This window comes from Artemia sp. Qi Xiang Cuo, chromosome 2, assembly GCF_049724085.1.
Source record: "Artemia sp. Qi Xiang Cuo chromosome 2, ASM4972408v1, whole genome shotgun sequence".
NCBI classification, from domain to species: domain Eukaryota; kingdom Metazoa; phylum Arthropoda; class Branchiopoda; order Anostraca; family Artemiidae; genus Artemia; species Artemia sp. Qi Xiang Cuo.
Window position 1 is genome coordinate 17898098 of NC_142795.1, and position 10399 is coordinate 17908496.

A 10399-nucleotide genomic window follows, 5' to 3' on the forward strand; every position below is an offset into this window, starting at 1 on the left:
CAAACAGTCTGTGGTAACAAACTGTGAGTAAGGAGCGACTCCACTCAATAGTAACGGAAACTCTAAAAATAGAATTTTGATATGAATAGATACCAGAAGAATCAGCTTATTTTGCTGATTCCAAATATATAATATTCATCGAGTTTAGTGTTACCCATCAAAAGCTACGGGCGTGAGAAAATTTGCCTGATTTTCCTAAAAGGGGGGAAACACCCCCTAAAAGTCAAGGAATATTAATGAAAATCACATCATCAGATTCAGCATTTCAGAGAACTCTACTGTAGGCTAGAAGTTTCAAGCTCCTATATAAAAAAAATTATGGAATTTTGCATTTTTTTGCCCGAAGAAATATAATAGATGCACGTTAATTTGTTTTTAATTTTCACTAGGGGGTGATTATATCGAAATAATAGTCCTAGAAGATCGGGAGAGGGTGCATTCAAACGGAAATACTTCTAGGGGCAACGTAATCTGGGCTAAGGAAACAGATCAAATTGATTGCTGTCTGCTCTCTGCAGTAAAACGTCAAGATTCACTTGAAATTAGGAAAGTAGGTAAAGCAACTTAGCAGACTAGAAAAAAAAAATTAGACCACTAATCTTTACAGTCATGGCATTAAACCGGATTATCCAGGGATTTATTCTTTTGTCACGATTAGCGATTTTTAAGAAAAATTCATAAAGCATCCTCTTCATCGTGGGCAAGGGTTTCATAAATATTCAATTGGTTTACCTTCAGTTCGTTTCCTATTCATTTTAGGCTAGAAAAATGTATTTTTATGCAAATGGTTAGATAGTGACTATAAAATGATAATGTGACACAATGACGTAGTTTTGAAATTGTTGCTATAGTGTTCGATTTAATAGAACCAAATGGCTCCCAATAAGCAAGGAGTAGCACGTGCTAATAGTAAATAGAAGAAAAGATTTTCAAGAACAATATTTACATGAGAAGAATCAAACTGTGGTGACTAATTTGTGAAAACATTTTCCAAACAATAAACTCTTCAAAGAAAAGTAAAGAGCCATATCAAACAGTTCAAAATAACGAACTGTACGTGAAGAGTGACTCACGCTAATAGCAACCGAAGCTTTAGGAAATGGAGTTTTGAAAAAAATATAAATATATTTGAGAAAAAAAAATATAGCCTACGCATAAAAATGAATTAATAATTAATCAATTCTCAATATATATTCTCAATATATATAATCTGTTAAATTTAAAGCTACTGACCAACGACCACGAGAAAACTTGGTTGATTTTCTAAAAAGCAAATAACACAGGCAACAGGGGGAGTGACCTTTTTGTTTCTTTTACCAGGATACAGTATAAACAGATGAAAATAAAGCATGCTCATCTTTAGGGGAGAATGGTTACATAAAAGTGCAAATTGATTTAATTTTATTTGTTTCCGATGTACTGTGGTTATGCTTCGTTTTACACAATTTGAAAACACACAAAAATACATTTTTGGTCAATAGTTTTGGGGATCTGCTAAACCCGAGTAAGGGAACGGAAATTCAGAAAGATCTTTGTAAAAACAATCAGGAAGATTCCTATAGAATAAGGGGGAGGGGAGTCTAAAACTGACATTGCTCTGAGCAGTGAAAAATCTATCAGAAATTATATTTGGGAAAACAGATTAAATTTAAATACAAATTAAATTTAAATACGAATTAAAGCTAAATTTGAGCTCTATATAGATTAAATTTGTCCTTCTTAACAAATATTCTCGATACAAAATATGTTTTTTTAACATATTTTTTTCTTTAATCACCATCAAGAAGCTCTTATCATAAAAAGCATCTTTTTGCACTTCTGTGGAATCCCTTAGTAAATCAATTACAGCGAAACTAACAAAGGGCATTTAGGTATGATTAAATTCCCAAAAAAGCTTCCCTATGGAAAATAGAGAATAAATTAAAAACTTATAACAATTAAAATTAACCAAGAGAAAGATGACACCCAAAACGGACAACAATAGCAATAATGTTTCTATCACAAATAAGTGTGATCCCCCCCCCCCTCCTAAAGCTAATGAAAAGGTTCGATTGTCATTTGAACTTGAATGAAAACTAATAATATTAATTAAATTGAAAGGTTTGATTTTTTGAAAAATTAAAATCTTTGATATTTGATCAAATATCTTGTGTTAAGAAATTTTTACCATAAATAAGTTTGGCGTTGCCATCGCCCCGAACATCACAAAACGGGTCGAGTGTCATTGTACTTTTCTGAAAAATAAAAATGTTGATTTAATTAAAATTGTTATTCATTTTTTTTTTTTTTTTTTTATATTTACTAAATTTAAAGGGAGTGCTTATAAAAGAATGTGACTTATAAAAGAGTAGTTTTAAAACTATGAAACTAATTTTAATGTTTACAAACGTTTAGTGTCGAAAGCTTTTTAGTACAAATGAGAGGGGCGGTGCTTGCAACCCTTTACCTCCCCCAAACTATGTTTAGTTTTTCACTTAAAGCTAAACAAGCACCTAAATTTACGAATAAGTAATTTTAAACATCCAATGGAGGAGGCTCTAATTCCTTTCTCTTCTCTTTTTATAAACAGCCAAGCTGAGATTACTAGTATTATTTTTATATGATGTAGAATTTGTGATATCTTCTTTGTTAAAACTCGAAAACATAGCGATATTTCTGACTCTAGGTGTAATTTTGGTTTACTGAACATCTTTCGTTTTTTACCTGAACTTGAATTCCAAATTCTAAAAGAACTTCCATCAATTCAAAATTTTCATTCTCTATGGCAATGACCAATGAGCTTCTTCCAAGTGGGTCTGTGCAGTTGATGCTCAGCTTATCTGGCTGGTCTCTCATCTCCTTTAGCAATCTAAGAATAATAATAAGGTTAAGAGACACTTTGTTTTGACCATCAAAAATAAATCTATGTTCTCGGAAAAATTTTCAACGTTTGTTTAACTGCAACACGCCGCTTTAAATTGTAAGTTCTAATTAAATTGCATAGTCTCGTCAAACCTAAAACGAACAATAATTACTACAAACAAGATTTTGGCTACAGCCCCCTTCCCCCGGCTCTAATCGTAAAAGTTTTAAAGTCTTTTGTGCCGTTTTCACTTTGCTGAAAAAAAAAATATATTATAAATATTTTCTTTATATTTATAACATAGATTAAAAAAATACACCGGAATAGAACCTTGAATCACTAAGATTTCCAGGAACTAATATCTGCATATGTTAATACTCAGTTTATTTTCATTTGTTGTTTCCAATTATCTTGATTATTAATGTGTTCGTTTTTTTTCGTCGTTGATGTTTTAAAAACAAAAGCACACTGTTCAAAACACATATAGTTTTCAACACAACACAAATGACACAATAGGCCTTAGAGTTTTTACAATTAGGGGGAGGGGAAAGGGGCAGTAGCCTAACTTCTGTTTGTAGTAATTTTCACTCGTTTTAAACTTGACTTAACTATTCAATTTAGTTTTTACTCTTTTTAAGATTTATTTATTCATCTTTATCAGCAACTGTTATATTTATGTTTGATGTAACCATTTATTTTCATTTTTGTTCATTTTGGGTTTCATTCATTCTTTAACAGTAATTTCTAGTCCTTTTGAGTTTGAATTCTTACAGGACTTTATTTTTGCTGGTCTTAATGTTAATATGGCTTGTTACTTTTCTTTGACAAACCTATTTGTTGAAAAGTTTTTTTTTTAAATTACTTAATATCAAGAATCATATCAAACAAAAAAAATAATATATATTTCTAGTAGATAAATAAGTAAATCCCAAAACGAACAGAAGTTAAGATGAATAATCAAGTTCAGCTTAAAACGAACAGAAATAACCAGAAAAAAGAGTAGTTGAGTAGATCAGGTAATGTTGCTCCTTTTCCCCAAGTATGGTTCGCAAGTCGGGTGCTATTCTCGAAAAAAAGATAAATAAGTAATTTTCAGTAGTTTATTTTAAATAATAAAGGATAAATAAAAGAAGGATAAATAAATTTGTATTCCCGGAAGATTACATCAAAGAGGACCTAAGGTTTTCATGTTAGCAAAAACAGGAGTTTATGCCGTAATGGACAGTGACAGAGAGACTCCTCTATCTCACTTGTTCAAATCCTCTATGGGTACAATCCTCAAGTTGGAGTCAAGGCGGAATATCACTATGGAACTCGAACAAAAAAAAATACCTTCTTTAGACAAACATAATACCCTAACACTTTGGATGGTAAAACGTGTTGAAATATAATGCTTTTGGGGTGATTAACGCTAAGTTTACTCTTGGCAGTTTGTTATACCCCCTCTTCTCTTACAGCAAAAAGAAGGAACTTCTGTACTCCACTAGTCAAAATAAACTTTACTGGTGTTGCAATGGGCTCAGTCTCCGGTTAAAGTCTTGACATAACGAGAGATATCACCAAGCGTCGATTGGGGGGAAGAGACAGTTACCCTCCCTCTTCTATATTTTGAAAATTCTTATTAGGGGTATTTTCATAGAAAAAAATCGAATAAAAAACAATAGAATTACCCCCCTGTATTTAGAAAAGTACACATTCCCCATCCCTATATTTGTGTGAATTGAAACCCCTAAACGTTGCTATTAAACTTGAGGAAATTAAAATATTAAGAAGCACATTTGTATTGCAATGAGCCCGTTCAGTCATAGGCAGCGCGCTAGCGCTGCCTATGACTGAACGGTAAAGGGCAAATTTTCTAAAGTGAAGTGCAAATTTTGTAAGTGAAGTGCAAATTTTGTTCTCGACTTGGGAAGGCATAAGGGTTTTGCGCCCAACTTAATGTTAATTTCTGCTCGTTTTGAGTTTGACTCGGTTATTTATTGTAATTTGTGTTCATTTTGGGTTTCATCTATTTATCGATGCTGATTTGTGGTAGTTTCGAGCTTGGTAGATTATTTGATTTTATTTTTGCTTATTTTTTTGTTTAATGGAGTTCTTTACTTTTCTTTGAAAAACTTATTTTGTGGAAAAAGTTTTTTTAATTAATCACACATAACACCCGGTCACTTTTAATAGCATAATGGATGAAATACCATACAAAGGATTTATAGTGGTCAGCACGAGCCTTATTCTCGACAGCAAGCTACATCTCCTCTTTAGAAAAATCATAGAAGCCTGTCAATCGGAGGGGTGGGCAGTTGCTTCCCCTAGATTTTGAAAATATATTATTATTAGGTATTTTCTTTGAAAAGAAATTCGTCTTTTTGAGTATTACCTTAAAAAAAAACGAAAAAAAAACAAAAAAAAAACAAAAAAAAATAGAAAAGTCGGCAAACCCTTGATTTTTGGGAAATATATTTTGATCGCATCTACATTTCGTGAATTGAAGCCCTTAAACACCACAATGTAGCTTGGGAAAATTCGAATATTTTGAAAGACATCTCTACTGCGATGACTAAGTTCAGTCAAATACAATACCCAGTTGCTTTGGACAGAATAATGGCTGAAATGGAAACAATTTGGAATCAATCAACTCAAAACTTACCCTCGACAGCCTGCTACGTCCCCTCTTTCCACAAACATCAGGAACCTCTTTTCTTCATTAGTCAGAATTGCTTCGACTGGTGGTCCCATTACCTCAGAAGCAGCAATACTGATCCCATCTCCACTTCCTACAAGGAACTCTTTTGACTCGGTCGTCTTCATGTTCTTAATTGTATATTGTACCTGCAAAGATCATAGTAATACATGAGTGACGATCAGGGTTGCACAGAATCTAACCAAAGTGAAAACGACAGACTACTGTCCTACACCTCCATTTTAAAAAAGTGTGCTTTAATTTCATTTTTTTTTTATTTTTGTGACATACGCAAATGTATCTGATATTTAATATCTATTTCTTTTTCTGATACTTGAAAAAATTATTTAACTGATATTTTGGAATTTTGTTGCATTTTGAATATTTTACCAAAATTTTCGTAAAGAAGAAACTTTAGATAAATTAGAAGAAGTCGTCATATATTAAAACACTGAAAAATGAGTTGTACAATGCGTATTTTTTTTCCACAGAAACATTATACTGTTAGATACCTGCTTAAGACAGCCAGAAACAACTAAATGAAGGAATACGCGAATATAAGTTACTACATTAAGTTAGTTACCTTAAGTAAACATAATATGGTATAATGTATAGTATGAAAACATACTATATGAAAACATACTACACATACTAATACTGTAAATGTTTACTCTTCTGAGCTAACTGCCGTGCCAATCATTCTTTTAGGAAAATATCCTTTTCTGTATTTTTACTAAACAAATTTCATTGACTTGAACAAAAGTTTCACGTTTTGGATCCACAAAAGGCACAGTATCAAAAAAATATAAATAATCATCTGACATCTATCATCTAACCTCGATGTGTAATGCAGACACTTGGGTCAAAGTTTTGTGCATTATTGCACCTTTCCAGGCTTTACACCAAAGGCAAAAAATCATACTCCACTAACAAAGAAGCAATCCTTCAACATCGCAATTTGAACAAAAACTGAAAGGAAGGATACACTTTCAATGAAAAAAAAAAATATCTTTTTGCGGAGCGTGGAGATCTTGGCCAAATGAGAAACGTGTTTTTCTTCGCCACTGGAGCATTTTGAAAAGAAATGAATATTTCCATGCAGCCAAGAAATAAAGAAAAATGGCATTGATCAAGAAGCTAAAACTAACTACAACTATTGACCATTAATTTACTAAAAAAAGCACCAATCTTGTATATACTTCTTTTGGGTCTCATTTATATTTTCCTAAGAAAGTTGCATGGCTTTTTCACGTTAAACGTTTCGCCTGGTGGAAAAACTCCTGCATTTTGATGTGTGTGATATGTAAAACCAGCTGAGCATCAAAATGATTGGTGCATGCGTGTGACTCTAGGTCTTTGCTGTACCCTAGAAACCTTTTAAAACTTAGATCTTCACTATATCCTAGGGGTACGTAAATCAAAAGTTCAAAATGGCAGTAACTAAATTTAAAGTTAAACAAAATTAATGAAAAAATAGTGTCATCTATCTCAGTGAGTTACTTTTGAATATATCTTTTAATATATCTTCTCTAGGTGCTTATGAAATAAAACTGTATTTTTCGAGTGACTTTCACAGGCAGAAATACAAATCATGCATTTCAGATTCATTTTACTTTGTATAAAATAGGCACAATTACAAAAGCCTCTTTTCCAAAGCACGTAATCGACTTCTATCTCAGTGAGTTACTTTTGAATATATCTTTTAATATATCTTCTAGGTGCTTATTAAATAAAACTGTATTTTTCAAGTGACTTTCACATGCAGAAACAACATGTGCATTTCAGATTTATTTTGCGTTGTATATAATAAGCACAATTACAAAAGCCCCTTTTCCAAAGCACGTACTCGACTGTTTCGTACAAAGCAAGTTATAACAGATAGTTTGTCTTTGGTAGAGTCGACGAAGATGGTTACAAGACTGGAAAAGAAAGAGGAAGGAATGGCAAAGAGTTACTGAAAAAATTCAGACGATCAGATTTTATTTTCTCTGGCGTTAACTGTTAATTTGTAGCGAAAGAAGGATGTATTTATGGTACAAATCTTTCATGTTTTGACAGTTTGGTTAATTTGAGATCCATGATCCGCAATTATGCCAATCGATCTTCTAGAGAGATTACAGCATTGATTGTTTCAACCCGGTCGACATTTTCTGTGCTTCATACGAGAATTATAAGTTAGAATCATATAGATAAGAGTATTAAAAATAAAAATGACATTTCCGAATTTAAGAGTGCAATTAAGGAAATCCTTTTTAGTAAGTATGAATTTTAGTTCTTTTGATTGTTTTTCTTCTTTTTTTGGGGGGGGGGGGGGGGGTGCAAATAAATAATAGTGTAGTTTACTATGACCTATTGGGGTATGACGTTAACAGTAAAGTTGAATTTGTTTTTTTGGAAGGTTTGCGGTGCCAATTAGTATGTGCTATATGTATTAGTTGTTTTATAATCAATTTAGTCCTGTATTATTTTTTAATGTATTTTGCCGCCCCCTCGGACAAGTTTTTCTAATTCTCGGGGTGACTGTTAATACTGATGTTGTTTTTTTGGTTTAATAAATATATCTCTCTCTGTGACTTCTTGAAACTAACCTCTTCTATAAATATGAACGACTGAAAGAAAGCTTCGTAAACCTTCTAGTCTTATTCAGATCTTTTCACCCATATACTTTCTGACTTTCACAGTGGAGTTTTTTTTTTACATTAATCAATATAAAAAGAGTTATTTTCTAAGTCTCTTGGTCAAACCCTAGCGTCACCAGATGAGTAAAATCGCTCCCATTGACCATTCTTTTCTCCTGTTAGAGAGAAGTTCCGTAAGGACATGGGGTTTGGTCTTTCTTGGAATTTCTTAGCGAAAAATGTTTCCCGGTCTGGAAGGCCCTCCGTACCAGTTTGGAGGAAAACTCCGTGTGTCTGTATTATGGGGATAATTGTTCTTTACCACTGTGGTCTCCGTCTTTTTTTTACGATTTTGTTCTTCACTGTGAGATGATTGAAATTATAATTAAAACTGAAGATGCACATGGATATAAGGGGCTGTTTGATTTACTTTGCTAAATTTCTTAAATCGTCAAATCCCTTGTTTCAAAAAGCCAATATTACCCAAACCTGCAAATAACCAATATCAAACTGCTTAGCTGTAGTCTCGAGGATGGTAGCCAGCTAGAATTTTCTGAACAATATTATGTTTGTTCAACCTTAGCTAAATCTGAATTGCGAACGAATTTGGACTCAACGGTAACCGTTCAACTTCCAATGCCATAAACTCCGAGCATGAAGAAATCACCGTAAAAATTAGGGGCCTCCCACAAAAAAAAATTCCCTTAGACTCCTTACCAGCTACAAAATCTAGCAGAATTCTCAGGGAACCACAGTCCTTGCCATTTATGGTAAGGTAATACTTTTTTGGTAAGACTTTAAATCATTTAATGGGGGGGGGGGTATTAAACATATTACTGTTAAGACATCTATTATATATAAAATATTTGGTTCATGAGTATACATGTTTACATAGTGTGCAATTGTATATAAAATTTTATATTTACACATAATCTTTTAGGAAGAATTTCCATCTCCAAGACTACCTCCTCTCTTTTTTGTCAATCCGCTGTTTACATAGAAAGCTATATTTCAAAACTGAAAAGAAAATGATTACGTTTATAAGACTTACCTATATGGATTGGATAGCCTATACAATATAATAAAACATTGAACAATAGCTGGCACTCGAAGAACAGATTCGTTCTAAAAAAAATCAGCAGTCTTTGTGGTAATGAGATTAAAAGAAAATTGGAACAACGCCAGAAACAATGAATTCAATGGAAGCCTTATAGGTTCAGTGTTCAAAACTGGGAATAAAGAGCTTCTTAGGTGAAAATTATAATCACTACTTATAGCCAGAGGGATACAGTAATTGATGCATTTACTGTCAATCCACCTCATCCCTGTCTTATGAGGCTCTAGAGGGAAAGGGAGGTAATAATTTGCCAATTCTGTTATCAGTTAGGTCTGAAACACGGATTTTTATAGAAACATTTTTTTAGTCCTCCCAAGACAGATTTAAAATATGGATCGACGATAATGGATGAAAATGTAAAAATAATTTCATTGGCATAAAACATTGTGGTTATAAATATGTATTTTTAATAGCATGGTAAATCATATATGATCAAAAACTTATTACAGAACCCTGTACACGAATAACTGGTAAATAATAGTATATGTATATTATACCATATTCACAATTTGGATTCAGGGTAGGGGGACTCAACTAGAGTACATGAAAGTCAATTTGAGTAATGAAATAAGCAAGAAGTGTGCATTTTTGTGTAATTTACCGAATTTGGGAGGTGGATGGGTTCAAACTACCAACCCTCTGGGTACGCCATTAGTTTGAAACCAATTATTCATTGTTTCTAGAATTGCCGTCTGCAATTTTCTAATCTAAGGATTTTTTTTCAATTCAAACATCAAAATTATGCAGATACAGTCGTCCATGATAATGAATTGTAAGCATAAGACTCTATTCCGATGGTAATCCAACTCTTGAATCTATTTTTCATACTGATTCTAAAGGTGTAAAATTTATAAACTTTTCCATTTATATATCGATAATAATCAACATAAAAAGGGATAATTTTGGAAAAAGAGCGGAGGCATCCCTCAAAAAGGGGTGATCTTTAAGAAAATAATACCATGAACTTCAACATGTTTGAGGACTCAGTAGCGGAGGTACACCCTACCTACAAACGTTGAAAAGGTTGGTGATTCCTTAGACGAATGCATTTTTATTTATTTATTTTCCAGGGGTAATCATATTGAGCCACTGCTCGTAGGATATCGGGAGAGGAGTCATTCAATCGAAAATTCAAATTTGTTGGT

At 32.7% G+C, this 10399-nt stretch overlaps 1 protein-coding gene across 1 annotated transcript in view; it reads right to left on the bottom strand.

The window, feature by feature from the left end:
• Positions 1-9260, bottom strand: part of LOC148954961 (transient receptor potential protein-like) — a 95530-nt gene extending 86270 nt beyond the window's left edge. Inside the window, exons 1-3 of the mRNA XM_089105825.1 lie at positions 9189-9260; positions 5487-5668; positions 2704-2848 (exon numbers count right to left, since the gene is read on the bottom strand). Of these exons, the coding sequence (XP_088961951.1) occupies positions 2704-2848; positions 5487-5647 (306 nt within the window). The 5' untranslated portion in view covers positions 5648-5668; positions 9189-9260. The remainder of the gene's footprint in view (positions 1-2703; positions 2849-5486; positions 5669-9188) is intronic.
• Positions 9261-10399: the final 1139 nt, after the last annotated feature.